At 35.2% G+C, this 22,338-nt stretch overlaps 2 protein-coding genes across 2 annotated transcripts in view; one reads left to right on the plus strand and one right to left on the minus strand.

The window, feature by feature from the left end:
• Positions 1-8,847, plus strand: part of LOC110105642 (chaperone protein dnaJ A7A, chloroplastic) — a 47,420-nt gene extending 38,573 nt beyond the window's left edge. Inside the window, exons 6-8 of the mRNA XM_020835223.2 lie at positions 7,353-7,401; positions 7,593-7,673; positions 7,762-8,847. Coding sequence (XP_020690882.1) covers positions 7,353-7,401; positions 7,593-7,673; positions 7,762-8,607 — 976 coding nt within the window. The 3' untranslated portion in view covers positions 8,608-8,847. The remainder of the gene's footprint in view (positions 1-7,352; positions 7,402-7,592; positions 7,674-7,761) is intronic.
• A 559-nt stretch (positions 8,848-9,406) lies between these two features.
• On the minus strand, positions 9,407-13,428 carry LOC110105641 (serine hydroxymethyltransferase 4-like). Its single transcript, XM_020835222.2, has 4 exons — positions 12,552-13,428; positions 11,425-11,815; positions 11,242-11,343; positions 9,407-9,856 (listed from the first exon to the last, which is right to left on the minus strand). Exons 1-4 carry the CDS (start codon positions 13,404-13,406, stop codon positions 9,612-9,614), a joined length of 1,593 nt encoding a protein of 530 aa, XP_020690881.1. The 5' UTR covers positions 13,407-13,428; the 3' UTR covers positions 9,407-9,611.
• Between the last annotated feature and the right edge of the window lie 8,910 nt (positions 13,429-22,338).

A 22,338-nucleotide genomic window follows, 5' to 3' on the forward strand; every position in this document is an offset into this window, starting at 1 on the left:
TAGAGAGAATAAGGAGAATCTACATATGATATTTATTGATTTAGAATTGATTTAGAGAAAGCATGTGATAAAGTTTCAATAGAAGTGCTATGGAGAGTTCTAGAAAAGAAAGAGTTAATAATGCTTATATTCAAGTCATTAAGGATATATATGCATAAGCTATTACTTGTGTTCAAACACAAGGTGGTTTGACCAAGTATTTTCCTATTTCAGTTGGATTACATCAAGGATCAGCCTTAAGCCCATATCTTTTTGCTTTAGTCATGGATGTTCTCACTACAATTTTGCAAGAGGTTATGCCATACCCTTGTGTATGCTTTTTGCTGATGATATTCTTCTTGTTAATAAGACTAGAGAGGGAGTTGAAGGTAAACTTGAATTATGGAAGTCAACCTTAGAGTCTAAAGGCTATCGTTTGAGTAGAACTAAAAGTAAATATATGGAGTGTAATTTTAGTAATAAAAGATCTAGTGGGGGGATTGTGATTTTGCGTGATCAAGTCATTAATAAGAGTACATGTTTTCGATATCTTGGGTTTATTGTTCAGAGTGATGGTGAAATACATGGGGATATTATTAGTAGAATTCAAGTTGGATGGTTGAAGTGGAGGAATGCATCAGGCTTGTTGTGTTATAGAAAAGTCTCCTATAAACTTAAGGAAAAATTCTATGAGACTATGGTTAGACTTGCAATGCTTTATGGTGCAGAATGTTGGCCATTAAAAGAGAAGCATTATATTAAGTTAAGTGTTGCAGAGATGAGGATGCTCAGGTGGATGAGTGGCTTTACTCTAATAGACAGGATACGAAATGAGAATATACGTGAAAAGGTTGGAGTAACTCCAATGGAAGATAACATTAGAGAGAGTCGCCTTAGATGATTTGGTCATATAAAATGACGGCCTTTCGATGACCCAGTTAGGAAAGTCGATGTATTAGATTTAACTTATGTTAAGAAATGTAGAGGTAGACCTAAAAATACTTTGTTAGAAAATTTTAGAAATGACCTTTCTTTATTATATTTAAATGAGAATTTAACTCTTAACATGACACAATGGAGAAAAAAATGATTCATGTAGCTTACCCCTTATTAGTGGGATAAATGTTTGATGTTGTTGTTGAAGAGTTTCATGGCCTCCTTGTTAGATGCATTTCAACATTCAGGTTAAGGCTAACATTGATGACTTAAACTCATTTCCGAAAGAGAGATTAAAAAAGCTATAATCAACAATAATGGATCCATATTAAGGTTAACAAATATATATTGTCACCTTGGAAATTGCATTTTGATCCATGTGTTTTGGGCGCTTGTAAGATTGATGCAATCAAAAAAATAAGGGGGACCCTTATTTTTTTTATCACAAAAAGACAATCTTTCTAGATACAAAATAAAGACATAAAATGCTTAAAAGAACAAAAATACTATAAAACACAACTTTATATAAAAAGACTTACAACCATTGACTCTTACAAACTTGGACTCTTACAAGACACCCTAAACTTGCTTCACTTTGAGAAGAAGTATACATATGGAGTGGCACTTGCGGAGAGACGAAATAAGTTAGAAGCCAAGACGAAAGGTTGGAAAGAGCTCGCAAGATTTCCGGAGGGGATGAGAGGAAGAAGTGGACAAAGCTCGCAAGCTTTTCCAATGAAACCCGCATGTTTACATTTCCAAAAATCACATCATATATCATATCTAAAACAGCCACAAACAACTCCTATTTATAGGCACAAAAGAAGGAATACAAACAACCACTAAAACTTAATTAAAAGCTAAATAAAATAGGAAGATAGAAGGCCAAAAGACACCTAAAAACTGCAGTAAAAAACTGCACAGAAATCAGCAAAAGTCTCTTGGAATTCCTCCCAAAACAGCCACCAAATCAGTCCCAAAAACTGTCCAAATTCTGTCCAAAAACAGCCCCAAAATCTCTTCACATTCTATATTAAATGAGGGAGATGAAAAGCCAACAATCACTCCAGGAAACAAAGCATCACAGCCACGGAAAACAGCCCCCAACAGCCACGGGAAAACAGCCCAAGCAGAACCGGAAGAAGCAGCCGCAAAAGCCAAGGAGGCCCGCACGGAACCGAAGCACCAAAGCACGGGAAAGGCCACCCAGCACGGAAAACCGGCAGCCAGCCGATGAAACCAAGGAGCCATGGTACGGGAACCCAAGAGCCAAGCACGAGAAACGAATAGACAAAGGGGGGAGGAGAATAGACAAGATCAAATAAATAATGAGCTAATTTTTAGCTCCATAAATGGACTAAAAACCAGCTCATAAAGAGCCAACCTTCCACTTGTCATTAATGAGCTGGAGAAGTCAAAAATCAAATTTTTTGGGTTTGATTTGACCCCCCTTTGTCTACATCAGAGATTTTGTTTAGATCATTTCTATTGATTGAATCTACAACCTTTAAAATGTTATTATTATGCTTTAAGTCCTTAAAATATTTTCATTCAATAAAGATAGCAACAATATTTTCACTTTTGATTAGGTGCACACCCCTCTACTCTTTCTAAATTCTGCCTCTATATTCTCAACTACACTTGCATTTCTTAAGGTTATATTATTGTTGCACGAAACTATGACTCCAAAGCTGGAGTTATACTCTTAGGAGCTTTTTCTTATTGAGTTCTTTGGTTTTGTATTCATTATATTCTGATAGAATATTGAAGCATCTATTTAGTTTTCTAACATTTAATTATAATTAATAATTGATTCAATTAGATTTATTTTTAATTAACTATATTAGGTCATCTAAGGGAAATTAGGCTTCATGTCAATGGACAGATTTGGTCTGCCCTCTGTCTTTTTATTTATCCAAATATCCCCAAAGTCCTTTTTGGATGAAAATACCCTGAAAATGTTTATATGCTTATAAAACTATATTTCGCTCGAACACAATAAAATATCATTCCTAGCTCCTTCATAAACCTGCTTACATAGTATTGTGTAACCATTGCTGATTTCTTCGTTCTTTTATGAGTTTCTTCTTAGAATAGGCTAAAAAGTCCACGATGGTGTTGTTGAATCGAAGGAAGTTGACAACTATGATTAGTATTTTTAATGTTAAATTATGTTGAGTCTGTAACTATAGCAAATCTTTAATAACTTTTATATCATTAGTATGGTTTATGATGAAGAGAATATTTTGAAAATTTAGTTCATTTTGATAGAAGTGGAAAATAGAATTAGATAGAGGCTGAAAAAATATGTTATAAACAAGTTTGATCAATAGTTAAAAAATGTTATAACTTTATTCGAGCTAGGTTCAAACTAGATTCAAATATGATCTAGCAGGTTCAAATTTAATTTGAGCTATTTTTAAATCTTCTTTGAACCTCGTTTTGATTGTTGGGCGAACCTTGTCCAATTTAGATTTGAATAGCCGTGCAAACATGTTGAAGAATGTTCAATCTTTATTCGAACTTTTAGTTCAAATCTCATTCGAACCATACTTGTGATTTTGTTTAGCACATTTTTTTTTTGTAGATGAATCAAGCGTCAATATTTTTGTGCTGAGTAAAATGGAGAATGATAAGTTGACAACAAATTTTTTTGGATGTTTCGTGAAAAACAGAGCAAAGGACTGCTCTTTTCATAAATTATTACTCTCAATGATCTCATGGATAATGGATAGGAACTAATTTGATTTAAATTATGAGGTAAAATATCATTTTAGTGTGCTATAATCCATGATGTCAATTACTCAAATAGAAATAGTTACAAAATATGACCGTGAATTTGTCTTCAATAAAATTTATGCGTCTATCATTGCAAAAAAGATTTCAACTATGGATTGTAGCTAAGCATAAGTATTTGTACACGAATAGATTAAGTGATAGTAATTGAGGGTGACAAAATTGAGTCCAACACCTACTAATGATGCAAAAGATGATTTAAGAGCAGATGATGATGATGCTGAAAGCTAACATGATATAACTGATGATGGCTTAATGGATGCTTCATTATTAAAACATACATTAGGGATTACAAATTTCATGTGATGCAAGTAATACTTATAATTAAGTAAAATCTTTTGGTTCTTCATGTACTTTGAAAAGGGCAACTATAGTCAATGATATGAAGACACATGAATAACTTATATCATAGAAGGTCCAGTCCTTGAAAGTATCTTAAATTTAATGGTTATTGATACAATGACCTCGTATTTGACTCTTTTCTCATATGGATATATATATAAATTGGACAAATATTTGAGAGTAAATATGATATGAAAAGTTATATATATACATAGCAACAAAGAAATTTTTTTACTAATATTGAATATGTTAACTTTGTATAGCTTCTCAGGTTTTGTTATTCTACGAAGCTTTATTATTATTTGGTATGTAATTCTTTATGTAATTTTGTAAAAGAATTATTGCATACTTGTTGTATGAGGTTTGAACAATATTCTAATATTGTTTGAACCCAATTTATGGTATATATTCTCTGCAAGTGATGACATGGTTCTCAAACCTTGATCGAACATAATTTAAGCAATGTTCGAATCATGTTTGAACAAAGTTTGAATCATGATCGAAACAGGAATACATAATACTGTTCAAACCATGTTCCAACCTAGTTCAACTCTTATTATTTGCATCTGTAATCGAAAGTTATCACAAAAGTTAGAACTATGTTCAAACCAGTTTCGAACCTGGCTTAAACTTTATTATAACTCTACTATTTTATAGAATTCATACAATAGTTTTATACATACAATTACCATGACAGTAGTGAAATATATTCTTATAATAAATAACATAATATAAAATTCAATGAAATAGATTTATAGTCAAATAGTTCAATTAGATTAACAATAATAGAGTATGCACTTACAATCAAAGAATTCAATTACATTAACAATAATAACGTTCAGTCTTCCTAGTGATTGAACTAATTGAAGAAAAAAAATATATACATAGTTGTCTTTGAAAAATTGCATTCAATTGTTTGTAACTTCAAGTGTAGTCTTTTTTGAAATGAAGTACAAAATGTGCTGGATCACATACACTCCACATTCTCCATTGCATAATAATAGAATAAAAAAAATTAAAATTTAGTAGTATTTAAACTGTTGAAATAACATTCAACACAAGATGATGGGATACTGTCTTTTCAAGATTATTTATTTGACACATTTTTAGCATTTTTTTTCTTATGCTGGCTCGCTTTTTTCATGATGATGAGAAAATGCCCTTCCTAGAATCCTTTTGAATTTAATCCTGTTATACAATACAATTCAATGATTGGGATAGTGCTTCAACTTCATTTATGATTGATCAATTTGTTATCAATCAAATTATGTTACCCTCATTAAAAGTTGGGCATCATGCAAATGGGTTCTGTTATAGAAATCATGTTGATGGATTCTGTCAATTGGAAAATTCATTAAATGGGAAGTTCAAATCAAATGGACAAGCTATTTTACTTAGGTCAAAACTAATTCTGTGTGATGTAATTTAAATTAATATTATTAGCTAAGTTTTAATTTTATTTACATTATCCAATAGGCTGACAAGTCACAAGTGCATTTGCAAACCTAATCTCAAAAGGATAAAAATTGCAAATAAAAATTGAAAATGGACCAAAGTTTTAAAATTGCAATTTAAAATTTAGAAGAGTAAGGGGACAACCTATGAAGAATAAGGAGAGAGATTTAAGTTGAGGGAATAATGAAAATTATTCTAAAATTACTCCATAAATTCTCAAAGTTTGAAGTGGATGATCGCCTTAAATGGAGGAAATTAATGTAATTTCAAAGATATTCAGAATTCAAATGTTAATTTGGATGTTAAGCATGAAGCTTCCTAAATAGGAGGCTTTTCGTAGATAATTCCCGTAAATTTATGCATTTAGTTGGATTGTGGATGGATCATATTTTCTTTTAAATAGGACACTTTTAGTTAGATTGTGGAGAGAGGCTCTGGAAAGGCCTCCTTGGTTAATAGATTCTATTTTCTTGTCATGATGTAAAATTGTAGTTGAAACTACTGAAGTATTTTTCTCCAACTTGTCTCTCTCTCTCTCTCTCTCTCTCTCTCTCTCTCTCTCTCTCTGACATGTTATTCAAGGCTTGAAAACCATAAGGTGTGTTTTTCAAGGCAAAGTCACTGACTCTCTTTTCTAGTGGGTTTAGGAAAACAATCAACAACTCTCAATTTCTCTGTAGAAGGCCTAAATACTTCTGAACCGCAGAAGAGGCATACCAAATAATTTTATGTTAGTAATTGGATTCTATGGCAAATACGTGAATGATTATGATAGAAAAATATCCATTGCGATTGTTTCCAGTCTTATGGATGCTCTCTGATAAACTTTATTAATACACTTCTTGATGCATAAATTATATCAATGAATACGTCTCTTTATACAACTCTTTTAAAGATCTTTGTTAAGTTAATGAAAAATAGTAATCAACAATGATATATTTCAGCAAATGCCACTGTTAATGGATTTGTGAACTAGAATAGAATTTTGATGACGCTACGTATGTGAATATAATAGGGAGGCTTTAAAATTTAAAGCAACGGCTAATGAAACAAAACAATGGATGACCTTTTGATCAAGGTGGGGATGAACTGGTTTTATCAACGAAAGCAAGGAAATTCATATATAAGCTTTGGTTCAATGGAGATCTGTTAGACGGGATCTTGAGGAGCCGGTTGAACCGGTCCCACCTGGTCCGGTTCGAGTCTATTTCAACCGGAATAGACCCGTCTAAAGGGTAGCGGACAGGGTGTGGGGCCCTGCCCTCTTAATGGTGATATTATGGCTTTAATTGAGAAGAATTTGAGAGGAAAAATTCAAATTCTATGGACTGTTTAGGGAATTGTTGCTGGCTTTTGCTTTAAGTAGTATTTTCTGTTCTCGGGTTAGGGTTATGATGTATTTTGCAGAATTTTATATTTCTTGTGGTTTTGCTTGGGCTCTAGTCTCCGACTAGAGATTGAGAGAGCATGATCTTCCTCTCCAATTGGAGATCCAACTGCATCTTGCTGTTTTCTTTCCTCTCCTATTAAATTGAAAGTTTTCTCTCCGTTATTTCTCTAATTTTCTCTCAGAAACTGCTTGGAAGCTTGTTGGTTTTGCTGATTTCTGTAGTAAAGTTCTGTATTTTCTGTTATCACTCTTAAGTGTGTTCAGTTTGAGGACTTTGAACTCGAGCCTCAGTCTGAGCTATGTAAATTACTGAAAGAATTGAATTTCAATCTAGTTGCTGGTAAATTTTGTTTATGTTGTAAACCTGCTCCTGCCATTAAGACAAACAACTCCCACAAAATGCTCAGTGTAACTTCACTTGGAATTAACTTTTTCTATGGCCATCTTTGTTTAGAGATCCAGGCGCAGAACAAAAGTTCAAGGACATTAGCAACGCATATGAGGTCAGTCTACGCTACAGTTTTAGGCTTCGTTTGGGACGGCTTTTTTACTGCTCCTTAAAGCAGCAAAAGGCAAAAGCTGCTTTAAGGAGCAGTAAGAAAGCCGTCCCAAATGAAGCCTTAGTTTAAGTGAATTCCAGCTGTAGCAATAGTGCATGTAAATTCAGAGTTCCTTTAACAGAATCGTACTTCAGGTTTTGTCAGATGATGAGAAACGATCTATTTATGACAGATATGGAGAAGCTGGCCTTAAAGGTGCTGGCGCAGGCATGGGGGTGAGTTCCTTTGATAAAATAAATGATAGTTATTTAACTCTTTAATTCATTTTATTTCATCTTAAGCCCAGCTGTTCTCCAAATGCAGGATTTCAGCAACCCATTTGATCTATTTGAGTCATTATTTGAAGGTATGGGTGGAATGGGTGGTATGGGGAGCAGGTCTGCACGCAATCGACCCACGCAAGGGGATGATGAGAGCTATAATATTGTTTTAAACTTCAAAGAGGCTGTCTTTGGTGTGGAGAAGGAGATCGAGATAACCCGGCTCGAGAGCTGCGGCACCTGCGACGGTTCAGGAGCTAAACCTGGCACAAAGCCAACCAAGTGCAACACTTGCGGCGGTCAGGGCCAGGTTGTCTCTTCAGCAAGGACACCACTGGGTGTTTTCCAGCAGGTCATGACTTGCTCCACATGTGGTGGTACTGGGGAGTCCTCCACCCCATGCGGTACCTGTGGCGGCGATGGACGCGTGCGAAAGAGCAAGAGAATCAGTTTGAAAGTACCGGCTGGAGTGGACTCCGGTAGCCGGCTGAGAGTGCGGTCCGAGGGAAATGCTGGAAGAAGAGGAGGCCCTCCAGGTGATCTTTATGTATTCATAGACGTTCTATCAGACCCTGTACTGAAGAGGGATGGCAACAACATTCTATATACATGCAAGGTATCATACATTGATGCCATTCTTGGAACTACAATCAATGTTCCAACTGTCGATGGCACGGTCGATCTGAAGATACCAGCTGGGACTCAGCCAGGCACGACACTCGTGATGGCGAAGAAGGGGGTTCCTTACTTGGGCAAGGCGAGCACTCGTGGAGATGAATTGGTCCGGGTGCAGGTAGAGATTCCGAAAAGATTGAGCAGTGAAGAGAAGAAGCTGATTGAAGAGCTTGCTAGCCTCAGCAATGCTAAGACTGCAAACAGCAGGAGATAGTGAAGCCTTCAGAACTTGTACTATGGTGTTTTTTTTGTTGTTGAGATGCAGTTCTTAGCTAGGATATAAGATTATATGACAGTAATTTTGAAAGTTTACATATTTTTCATATTAGGAATTAAGACATTGCATGACTATTGATAGAAATTTATTGCATAAACTAAGTTATTGAGAGAGTAATATTTTAGCAGATGATTGAAGTGGAGCGTGCAATAAGATTTTTTTTTTCTTTTTGGGCTACGTTCTGTGAGTTAATGTTCACTATTGCTGTTATATTTGTTTATCAATTGTCAATCTTGCTAGGGGTGTCAATTCGGGTCAACGGGTTTGGTTCTGATCGAACTTGAAACTAACCCGGCACTATTCAGATCAACCTAAATCTGATCCATTTTTTAAAATGGGTCAGGTACCCGACCCGATTCAGGTCCGAGTCAACTCGACCCGACACGAATGACCCCGGATTGACCCAAAATTGCTAATTTACAGGTCAAAAATCAGTTCAATCTTCGATTTTCGGGGCAATCTCGAGTTTTCGGGTCAAATTTGAGTTCGTGTCAATTTTGGATCAATTTCGGATTACTGTGTCAATTCGAACCTAACCCAACTTTTAAAACAGGTTGATTTGTTGAACCCGAACCCGGCCGGTTTTGGGTCCAGGTTGACCTAACCCAATTTTTTTCGGGTCGGGTCAAAAATTGACAGCCCTAACTCTTGCATGTTTTCGCTGTGAACTTTCTCAAGCTGAGGGAAATCTTCCCCAAATAAGAAACAATGCCACTAAAACAATAGAAACACATCAGGAAAACATAAATATCAAATTTTATTTCTCAATAAAGTACAGGATATTTCACCTTTCCAGGCCATTTCTTCAAGAGGAAACAATGTTAAAAATATAAAAATAAAAATGGGCAAGTAAAGGTTGGCAGTAACCTGGATTATTGGAACATAATAAGTAAAGATGAAGGCATCTGGAGCTTGATTCCCTTTTTTTCCAAGTAATTAACCTAGTCCTTGTATTTCATTTCAGAGGTGTGAAATCCAGGCATATCGAAAGAAGCAGAGAATTTCTCAACAGCAGCCTTTAAATTTTCAATGTCTTTGTTGTTTGCCAGTCCCTTGTTGAAGTCTTTCAGAAGCTTTCCATGTTCCTTCTGAATGCTGAGGGTGATGGTGACTGCTTGGTGGAGGAACTCTCCGATTTGCTCGAAGTCCTTCTCAAGCAATCCCCTGGATGTCATTGCAGGTGCTCCTGCAAAATAGGGATGCAGAATGCAAAACCAGGGATTCATATTCACGTCATTTTCACTATATGTTTAGGGCTCATTTGGTTGTTTGCAGATAAAATTATAAGAAAAGGATATGTTATTTTCACTCATTTTGTTCATGAAAAATAAATAGTCACTAGAGACAAATTCTAATATGGTCTGTGTGTAAGGGTGTCAATTTCGAGTCACAGGTCGGGTTCGGGTCGAACTCGAAATTGACCCGACACTATTTGGGTCAACTTGAAATCAACCCGTTTTTGCAAACAGGTCAGTTTTTCATACTCGAACTAGACCTGCTTCGGGTCTGGGTCAACCTGACACGACCTGGATGATCCGGGATCATGAAAAAATTGCTAGTTTTCGAGTAAAAAAATGAGTCAAAATTCGCTTTTCGAGTAAAAAAATGGGTCAATATCGAGTTTCCGGGTCAAAACACATTTTTTTGGGTAAAAAATGGGTAATTTTAGGGTCATTTTCGGGTCAAAAAAGTTAACCCGAACCCGACCCGATTTTTAAAATGGGTCGAATGGTTGAACTCAAACCTGACCCGTTTCAGATCCATGTTGACCCTAAACCAAAATTTTTGGGTCGTTTCGAGTCGAATTTTCAGGTCGTGTCAAATATCGACACCTCTATCTGTGTACTCCCTACTGTTTGGATGGGATTTACTACATATGAGTTTATACTAGGTTGTTGGGCAATGAAACTATTCGACATGTTTTAAGGGAGATAAAAGGGATTCATAATTACATCCTCTGAAATTTTGAGCAATTATTCTGTGTGAGCATCGGACGGTCCGGATGCCAACAAGAACGCGCCACGTCACCCGGTACATAGCGGTACCTAGCACCGGTGGTACCGAGCAAAAAAGTGACATGACGTGTACTGGTTGGCCTCCGGTGTCCACACGGAATATGTTCTCCTGAATTTTAGCAAGGCGATGGAGTTAGGAACGACCAATGGAGTGGAGATGAGAAACTTGTTTCTGATTCCTTAGAGAGACGAATATTCAAGAAAGAAGAAATTCTCATACAACATATAATCTTTATTATGGCACTATAAAAAGTCGAAACAACAATATTTCAATGCATGGATATATGACTTAGTGCATGCAAGAAGAGCAGAGCGTACATGAGAATGCAAATTTTTTCTACAAACACGTGCATTTTGAAAACATACAAATATCTTAATTTGCAACATTATAGAAATTAGATTTTTAGGTATTGTGGTGAGGGAAGATGGCTAAAATCAATTTCAGGTTATAAAGTAAAAAAAAAAAGGAAAAGCCCTGTATTCATTGATTGTATAAAACTCATGTATCATTGTCCCAAAAGTAGCATTTTAAGAACACAAGCACAAGAAAATATACCAATCCGGACACCTCCAGGAGCCAGAGCACTGCTGTCACCAAAAACAGCATTTTTATTGAGTGTTATGTTGCAAAGATCACAGACTTTTTCCACCTTGTTACCTACATAATAAGAAAAAAAAATTGCTATCTATAAAAGAATCTAAAATCTCAAAACATCCAAAATGTGGAATTTGACATTACCAGTTAAGCCAAGAGGTCTCAAATCCCAGAGTATCAGGTGATTTTCTGTCCCACCGGTAACAATGTTGTAGCCCTTGCTCATCAAATAATCTCCGAGTGCAACAGCATTGGCCTTTATTTGCTTAGCATAAGCTTTAAATCCTGGCAACGTGGCCTGCTTCAAGGCCACAGCCAATGCAGCAATCTGGTGATTGTGAGGGCCTCCTTGGAGGGATGGGAACACGGCAAAGTTGATCTTGTCTTCATAATCGTAAAGAGTATTCTCAGGCTGGCCCTTTTTAGGAGGCTTAGGGCCTTTTCTGTAGAAAATCATACCAGATCTTGGACCTCGAAGACTCTTGTGGGTTGTGGTTGTGACAATATCACAGAATTCGAAGGGATTATTAGCTTCCTGCATCAAGAAAGAAAGGGAAATAAGAAAAAAAAACTATGTAGAACGATTAACTTGCAAGTATAATACATGGCAATCACTAGATCTTACAAACCCTTGTATTGATTTGCTTCGCTAGAGCTAGCAAGGTATTAATTACAAAGAAAAAAATATATAACCGTAAACAGTAAATCCATTACTGAAGCTTGAATAAGTATAATAAGTTCATAAGGGAGTGTTTCAAGAAGCTTAAAACCAAAATGTGATCATCTTGTATCGATCGAGCAAAATTTTAATTAAAAGAGATACTAGAAAAACAGCAAGGGGAATAAAAAATTTAAATTATGTTTCTTTGAGCAAGTTAACATAATCATAGATCTGTCAAAATTAACCATCTGGATATCCAATTGTACTAGGAAAAAAAAAAGAAAAACCAAAATAAAGCAGAATACGTAAACGAAGTGACAGATCTATCATCTTTTCAATTATCAAAAATAAGGTATCCACTATTATTCCATCATCTTTTCTATCACTAACAACTGGTACTAAGATAACAAGATTAAAGAGCTCTTTCCTAAAACCACCGCAAGGCCAGATTCTCAGATATCCGGTTCACTACTGAAATTTGAGTGAATAACTTACAAAGATTATTCTCCCATATCCCAACAGAACAAAGCTCTTGGTCAAAGCAAAGAATAAAAAACACGATGAAAACAATTGAAATTAACACAACCAACAAAGCAAATAAACACATTACCTGGGCGGCAACAAGGCCACTTATGTGAGCCATGTCGCAGAGCAGCAGTGCCCCGCACTTATCCGCTATGGACCTAAATCGCCCATAATCCCAATCCCTTGGGTACGCGCTACCACCGCAGATGATGAGCTTGGGGCGGAAATCCAAAGCCTTCTCCTCAAGCTTATCATAGTCCAATAAACCCGTCGTCGGATTCACCTTATAAGGGAGACTCTCAAAATAGATCGAAGTGGCGGAAATCTTTTTCCCACCAGCGGTATAGTATCCATGCGTAAGATGCCCCCCAGAAGGCAGATCGAGCCCCATAATCCGATCATGAGGGTTGAGAAGTGCGGTATAAGCGGCAAAGTTGGCAGGGCTGCCGGAATAGGGCTGCACATTGACGCCCCATTTATCGGCTTCAAGGTGGAAGGCCTGGAGAGCGCGGGAGCGGCAGAGGTTCTCGATCTCGTCGATGAACTCGTTACCGCCATAGTAGCGGTTGCCAGGCATGCCCTCGGAGTACTTGTTGGTGAGGGCGCTGCCAAGGGCCTCGATGACGGCGAAGGAGGTGAAGTTCTCAGAGGCGATGAGCTCGATGCCGCGGCACTGGCGGCGCTTCTCCTTCTCGATGAGATCGTGGATCTCGGGATCGACAGAGGAGAGTGGGGTGAGGCCCCATGAAGCGACGGAGTCCATCGTTGGGGAAATAGAAAGGGCAGGGTTTCCAACAGTGGATGCTGAAACCGATAAAGGGCGGAGCGAGGACAAGGGGAGGGCGGAGGAGGAGAAAGGTTGGACACGGAGAAGACGGAGTGCGAATGGAGGGAGATTTATAGACGGGGAAGGCGGAGGCAGGGTTAGCAGCGACCACATGATTTGCGCTTCGGTGTAGGTGGACAAGGGGAGTTGCATAAATACTTGTTTTCAATAAATTACCTTCTGAACCCTCGAAAAGGTTTGGCGATTGTGTGTTTTTATTCACTAGGGATTTAAACAAGTAGAGCGGCAAAACATTAAATCTCACATAATTAAAATTTAAATTTTGTTAATTTTTAATCTAAATTATGTTTATATATATATATATATATATATATATATCATTTAAGTATTAAGGTTTAGTGTTAATCACGAAACCCTAAATCCTAAACCTTATATCATTTAAGACCAAAACTCAACATCTTCGAAAACAAAAATAGGATTCGGAGTCCTTACCACGAGATAAACACTTTTCCCAACAGCGGCGTCGGACGAAAAGCACTCCGCGGCCTCCGAAAACCAGCTTTTCCTTTGTTTTCCTTCTCTTTCTCTCTCCTCAGATATTTTGTTTTATAAAAATAATTTTCTCTCTCATCAAATCGAGCTGATTTCCTTATAAAACAAGTTTGATCGGCCCGGCCGATCGCCACATCGTCTAGGACGATGTGAACAAAATTCAATCGTCCAGGACGATAATTAATTTCTTGGACGATTTGCTCTCTGACTAGCTTGTGCCATGCTCTGATCGTCCCAGGACGATCCAAAATCGGCCTGGACGATCCACTCCAGAAAATCAGCTGTATTCACTGCACTGATCGTCCTGGATGATCTCAATATCGTCCCGGACGATCCAGGGAGGAAAATCATATCCAGAAAGGAAAAATCAAAGGAACGAGCTCTCACAGTTCCGCCCCTGGACTTGCATGGTCTCGTTAGTATATATGTTGATATGGTAAAGCAGTTGCATGTAATATCCACATAATCAAAACCCAGGTAATTACTGTTAATTCTTGGTTAATTTTGATTTGATTATAAGTCCTAGAGTGTCTAAAAGAGTCCTTAGGTAAGCCAAGAAGTGAACTAAAAAAGTAAATTTGAAGTCATCAAAATAATTCTGGGAGCGCTGTGGCGTCGGGCTAGGTGGCGTCGCTGCATTAAGTTCTCAGGTGGGGAGGTAAAATTAATGGTGCGCTATGGTGCACCATGTCATGTCCTAAAATCTAATTTGAAATAGTTATATCTTTTATCTTTCTATAATAATCAACAACTAGTGCTATTTAATTTTTTTATTAATAGTATAAATATCAGCATAAATGAATCTATTGATCAAAACATCAATATAAATTTGTATTTATACTCCAAAAATTGTATAAAATACCTAAGAGTTATACAATTACAACCCTCTTTCCACTCTTGAATACAAAAGAATATCTGAAGATAAAAAGAAACAAGCAACAATAAAAGAGGAATCTTTAATTGATCAGTTTCATAGTCCTAGTCCTTGATCTTTCCTGTCTTGAAATTATTTAAATCACATATAATTAACTAAAAAGTCCAGTATACCACTAAAGCATTCAAATGAACTGAAAGTATGATAAAGAAGCAGTATAAATGTCGCCTATCAGTTTATAATAGTAGTAGTGATCAATATAATCATGAATTTAGGACAAAAATAATAAAACACATGCAATAACTATAAGTCCTGTAAAATAAACCAGTATAGTATGGAAGCTATAAAATAGTGTGGTAGAATCATATTGAAATCAATAAATCAGTACGGATGACAAATCAATAAAGACTTAAATAATCCTTCTTCAATCATATGTCTTAGCAGTACTATCAAATCAATTAAAAAATTATATAAATCATTAAAACTAAAATATCTATAAAGACTATCAGAATCCCATGCCCTAGTCTGTAAAGTGGAAGAAGTTCTTTTTTTAAATTATCTTTTTAATTTATTCTATTATTTTTATTATTATTAATAACCTATAATTATTTATTTACAATTAGACCAATTTAACATCAAGAGTTAATTGACTGTATCAAAAGAAATAAATAAGCAACATGAAACATAATTACATTGCTATGGTTAATATTGATATTCTGTTATATCCTCCAAACTTAAAAGCATGTATATAATAGCCATCACTAGCTAAAAAAGAATACATAAAAACTAGAGAATTTAAAATAAAACTAAAATATTATTACTACTAAGCCTCAATCCGTAGGTTTCTTACCTTTATGTGAAATCATATAAATATCACATAATGAGTTTATAAAGCCTAGCCATGAATCAAAACTCACTACTGCCTTTAATGCAAGGCAAAATATTAAATATGCTTGCTCTAGTTCTAATTAATATAAATTAATAAGCTATCAATATGAATGATAAATTATCTATGCAATCAATATTAATTAATTATAAAAACTAATATGATTAATAAAGCATAACATTCTCACTATGAAAAAGGTTTTTATCAACCTATAAATTTATAACATATGTTACAGTGAAAGAAATATCAATTATCTATCAGTTATATTCATGTTGATGGCTCTATTATATGCTTCTATTAATCCTATCTATTAGTATGTTATATCAATCTATATATTAATCAGTTCAATGCACTATCATATAAAATGCAATCATGAATATAATTATAAAGAGTAAGACAAGATATCCAACTTTAATGTGGTATTTTCATCCTTACATATGTTATCTGTCATATTTATTCATTTTTTAATCTCATTTTATCTTTCATTTATTTATATTAATAATTTATTTTTACAGTTATGTTTCAATAATCATTTAAGAGTTGTCACCCTCTCACTCTCTACCCATCAGCATAATTCAATCAATCAGTTATAGTATATAATTTAAATAATATCATAAAACATCTTTAAAAGAAAGCTCATCGGCCTACCCTCCTATGCAAGGTATTATATTTTAATAGTCAACCCACATTAATTATATCTCGTACACCTTTGTTGAATATCCTTTTCTAATAAAAATATTTTGTGATCTTCATCCTTAATGCACTTCACTTAAATTAAATCCTTACTTCTCTTAATTTTTTATTTGACTAACTTATACATATATCTTTCGCCCTCCATAGTTTCTAATCAATTTTATAAATCATTAAAAATCAAATTCTTTGTATTGCATATTACTTTCTTAGACTCCTTACGAGCCTATTTATATATTCCAAATTTTTAAGCTTTCTTAGAATCCTTACGGGCAACTATGGCTATTTTGATTTTTTTTTTTGTAATTCATTTAAATAATTTAATTTTATTTGGTGTTATTCTTCTTAATATGAGAACATTGAGTATGCACACTTGCCAAGAGTATCATAGAGTATTCAAAGTCTTGCTAGAGAGAGATAGTATGTGTGAGAGGAGATAGTTTGTCTCTAAGATGAAATAAATACTCTAAATTCATGACCTTGAGAGCTACCGTGCGATCAAAGAAATAAGGCAATGAAAGGAAACAAAATGTTATATATGTTATGCTCTATAAATTTAGGTATTAGATAACTAAATAAAAACATTTAAAGTATAACTTAAAATATGCTAATCAATGGACATATCACTAAATTTTTTTTCATATTATCAGTATACAACTATCATGTTTTATAAAGATGTTACATTAGATAGTCTATATTAATATAAAACATATTTATTTATAAAATATACTAATTATTTTAAATTCATTTTAATTAATATGATAATCCTCCTTATGAGAATTCAAATTATATGATTTCTAATAAGCCAAATGTTTTGCTATATGACCATAGAAATATCTTTGGTAGTCTCTACAATTACTTCTATGAGGAATGCTATTATTAATAGGTTGTACTTTTTTTGTGCAATTTAATTTATTCTAGCTAAATTTTAATCAACACTAATCCATGAATAAATATGGCATTTACATAAAATTTTAAATAGTCATTATTACACACTAAAAAATAGTGTCCTTTTTATAATCTTTTATAGAGGGACATTATATTCTAATAAAATTGAGTAGAATAAAAAAATACTCTATTGAAGGTCTCATATGATCAATGGTGGAGCGAGAGTTTTTTTTTTCCAATGGGAGCCTAATTTTTTTTTTTTTTATAAACTTTCCCTTAACTTTTTCCATTCGGGTTTAGACCAGCATAAACAATTTTATAGCAAAAAAGATGAACACACACTAGTCATTATTAATTTGTTCAAATTTACAAATCATTTGTTACCAATTATGGGCTTATAAAAATACATGCCATATCTGAATTCTACTGCATTAGGGCATTTCCACAAGCACTTGAAGTGCAGAAGACTTCTTCTTGTTGAACATCCATGGTTGAATTCATGGATTTCATACACCTGTTTGATGATTTCCCAAAATCACAAACATCCACTACAAAATTCTCAATCATACCAGCCTGATCATTTAAGGGAATATCCACGCCCACACATGGGACATTTGGGATTGAAACACTAATCTGCTTGTGAAGTTCCAGAGCTTGATCCTTTATGAAATCGGGATTCACCTCCAGCTTGCTGTCCAAATTAGCGCCACAATCGGACATAGGATCAGATCCATCAGTTTTGGGTGCCGTTCATAGCCGAAATTTCGCTCTACCTCTGACCTATCATCACACGAACTGCTGTGTACAGACTTTTGGGCATCCCAATTGGGCTCCAAAGTAGCCATAACATCATATGCGCTGCTGCTACTACCTCAAAAGTATTTCAATCGGAAGATTCACGAATCGGAGTGTCTGATTCCTGCTGGGAATCACAGCCAGCAAAAAATACTTGTCATATTATAGTAGACATCATTATGTGTGTGTGTGTGGGGGTGGGGAGGTTTATAATCTTCTTGTTAAAATCTTAATATAAGTGATCCTGAAATTAACATAAAATATTTTAATTTCAAAATTTTTAAGATTCGTGCTGATCAACTCCAGTCAGAAAGAATATTTTATAAATCATATGAAACATTACACGTGATCAAATAAACATCTAACAAGCATGTTAATGTTTTTTAATTGCCGATAAATTGAGGTATTTTTAGGGAGCCTCTCCAGCTTGCGATAGTAGTTACAGCGGTCATTAGAACGCCAGGCGCACGTCAGCTTTACGATTCCCGCTCGGGTCAGTTGCTCGATGTAGGGTTAGGTGAGGTCTTCAGTCTTCTCGGGTTGGTGAATTGTATATATTTATAGGTTCTTAGGACTCTCATTCCCTCCTAGCTAACTTAGCAGTAGTTGGAGGAAGTCAGTGTCACGAATGCATATGTTGGTGTCGTCTCGTGGGGCCCACTGAATATGAAAAATATAATTCCGATTAAAATTTTTACAGATTTTTTTTTTTGAAAAATTTTGGGGAATTACAGATTTTTTAACTAAATTCTAAAGATATAAATAATATGAAGAATTAAATACATAACACTCAATATATATATAATTATGATTTTTTTTATCACCATATTTATAAATTTTTGTACTCTACAATTAAATCAATAAGAATTTGATACAAAATAAAAATATATGCTGATGACATTGTTATGAATTCTCATTTTTAAATGAGGATAAAAAATTTTATATATATATATATATAGGAGAGAGAGAAAGGGGAGGGCGCGGGGAAAGGATCAAAATAGGTCTTAATAATATTAAAGTATTATTTTGACCACTTAATTCTTTAAAGAGTAATCAAAATAGTCTCGTATTTTGATTTCTTTTTAAAGATTTTAGGCACAAAAATAATCTTTTAATATAATGGGTATTATTTTGATCCTTCATAAATAATTAATGAACTATTTTGGTTATTCTCTCTCTATGCATAATGTATATAAGTATTATTTTCAAAAATCATTATTTAAAAAATAGTTGCAACTTTTGATTTTTGTACAGTCATGGCTTTTCTGTTCTGTCTTTCTTTTTGGTTAAAAGCCATGTACTGTATTTGTAGATGATTATTTTGAGGATAAGAAAGAAAGAAAAAGATAGATGTTTTGTTCCGCTGTGTTTGATGATTCATAGTAGCTCTGTGTTTGTGTGTCTGTTGAGTTTAATTATTTGGAAGATTCAGTTCAGTAACCAAATTCCAAAGCCAGATCCCGGATAAAAGATTTGGTCGCGGCCTGGTGCGAGCGGGATCCGTCCCGGATCGGGTTGGGTCGTAACAGGTAAGAGGAGAACGATTGAAGTAGTGGAGAGTTCAGTAGTGTCTGGTGCGCCTGCGGGTTAGGATGGTCCCCATCAACATGACTTAGAATTCAACAGATTTAACGTTGCCTGTTCATTTAGAATTCGATTTTCAAACATTTTTATGATATTTACATGTCTTTAATTTATGAGTCATTTATATAATGAATCATTTTTTAGAGTAAAATATTAATACACAAAAATGAAGGTCGTTGTTTGTCTTACTCCATATGGTATTACTCAGTCTTTCAAAAGGAATGGTACATCTTGACCATCTATAATCATCCACTGATGGAGATATTATAATAAAGTTTTAAGAGTTGTTGAAGTAGTGTTGGAAGGTTTAGAGTTGGAAGGCTAAGAAAAATATGATTAGTTTTGAATTTTTTTATAGATTTGTGATCAGGGGCGGATCTACCTTAAGCCCTGGGGGTCAATTACAAACATATTGTGAGGCATACAATATTGCTCCCAGCATAATTAAACACATTGTGTAGATGTGTTATTGTTAGAGAACGATGCACCAAATACAAAAAATAGTAAAGAGAATTCAAAAATATCTCATGGCATGTCGACCCCCACCAAGGAGCGCAACCTTTTTGGACCCCCGACATATTTGTGAAGCGTACAATGATCAAGTATATGAACAAATAGGAGTTCAACCAAATTCTACACTTTTACTTATAAATTTACCCCCTTGAAAATTAAGGCCGACCCTGTTTGTGAGGAAAATTTTCTTGCAATGGTTGATGAAGGTTTTTTTTATTTTTCTGAAGGAAGCAATTTTTTTTAATGGAGAAGGATTAGGACCTTTAGTTTTTTTTTTTTTTTTGGAAAAATTTGGGGCAAAAGCCCATATATTAAGAAGAAAGAAAATTACAAGTAAAAGGAATTACATGTAAAAAGCCCTTAAAAAGCCAAAAACAAACCAATAAGGGCCAAAAGAAGAAATAAAACCCCAACTATACCACCCATTACAATAACATATCAATTAACATAACCAAAACTGTGGTAGGAGCATCAAAAACAAATTGGGAGACAAGCTGCAGAAGACTGAAGGCGGAAGGAGTCCGATCCGCATCCAGGGAAGAAGAAGGATCCAGAGCCTGCAGCGAAAGAAAAACCCAGCTCCCAAGCCTAAATGAACTGGACTCAGAATAAAAAATAGACACGAAAGGAAATGTGGAACCCTGGTTGCCCGAAGACCGTCCAAGGGCCCTGCTAATGGGAGCGTCATCATCGTCCAATTCGGCTTAGCAGGTAAAGAGAAAGGACGGAGGGGCTCGGAAATGCCACAATAGTGGATACTTCTCAGCAAAAAGAACCATGAACCACCCTTCAATCTCAGATTCAAAATCTGTAAGATGATATAACAAAGCAGGAATCTCCAAAAACAGAGCAGGCAATAATGCCCACCCACCCCACAAACGAGGGACAGAAGGCAATCAAAATTAACCAGAAATGCCAAAACGCCTGTTGAGATCATCAAAATGTTTCCAGGTTTTCACTTTAGCAAAAACAGCTCTCCGGATAATGCTACAGAGCTAAGTGGGGTTGTTCCAAACATTTTCAAATTTTCTAGAATTCCTTTCTTTCCATAAGTAGTAAATAGAGCTGCAAATGGTCAGATAGCAAAAATTCTTCTCCCCAGGACTGTAACTTTGTGAATCATCAAAAAATTCAAAGGCCTACAACAAGTTTGGCCTAAGGAGGAAGACATCCAGATTTGGTAGCAGGGAAACAATCACCGAATATGAGTAGTCACAGGCAAAAAACAAGTGAGAATGATTTTCACACACATCCGAACAAAATACACAATTGGGAAGTACATTAATCCCTCTCAAAATAAGTAAATCAGCCATTTTCAGCTTGCCCAGCAACGCCATCTAGGAGTATGAGGAAAAACGGAGGGACTTCCTTTTATGCCATATGAATTTGTGCCAGCTAACCTCCTCAAGATTAGAGAAATAATTGGAATAAAAGCTATAGAAAGAAGTTTTATCAGAGCCATCCCAAAACACAACCGAATGCTCACCAATATTGATTCCAAAAATCTCATTTCTTAAGGTAAAAGGAGTATTGGGAGGAAGAGACCAGCAGTTGTTAGAAGAGTAAAAGTTTACAAAAGAATTCATGAACCTAAAGGTAGGCATAATGTCATGAAGAGATCTCCCATTACACCAATGATCCCACTCCATAGAAAAATTACAATTGTAAGAGACAGAGAATGAGAATTTATCTTTCACCAACAGGGCTGTGGCATAAATTCTCTTCCATAATTTAGATGCAGTAGAGCTAAGCGGCTTCCAAGGAGAAATATATTTGTTTCTAAACCAAGCCGTAGTTAAATTATCCATAGTAAAAAACCTCCACAAGAAAGAGCAACAGTTGGCATGATACAGTGCCTCAATGGAGGGAATACCCAGTCCACCAAATCTGGTAGGTAAAGCAGTTTTACCCCAGACAATTAAGTGAAGTTTTCTCTCATTAATCCTGCCATGAAATAAGAATCTGGAGCAAAGCTTGGCAAAGAGTTTACAGCAATGTTTGGGTATGATAGAGCCCCTTATTCAATACGCGAGAGTATTAGCAATCGTGAATTTAATGAATAAAATGCTAGATAAATAACTGTACCAATCAAAAGCTAATATTAATAAAAAACTGCAAAATAGCTATAGGAGATTTCAATTTTCAAGCTAGTAATTATTGATAAACAATAATGGATGCACGAATTTCCAAAAGCAAAACAAAAATAAAAAACAATGGATGAACGAACACGTGCGCCGTCACGAAGATCAATAAATTTCCCCTCGACAAGCAATCAGAACCGTCCGTTTCTGCCTCCTCCCTCA

Source organism: Dendrobium catenatum, unplaced genomic scaffold (genome assembly GCF_001605985.2).
Source record: "Dendrobium catenatum unplaced genomic scaffold, ASM160598v2 fragScaff_scaffold_671, whole genome shotgun sequence".
NCBI classification, from domain to species: domain Eukaryota; kingdom Viridiplantae; phylum Streptophyta; class Magnoliopsida; order Asparagales; family Orchidaceae; genus Dendrobium; species Dendrobium catenatum.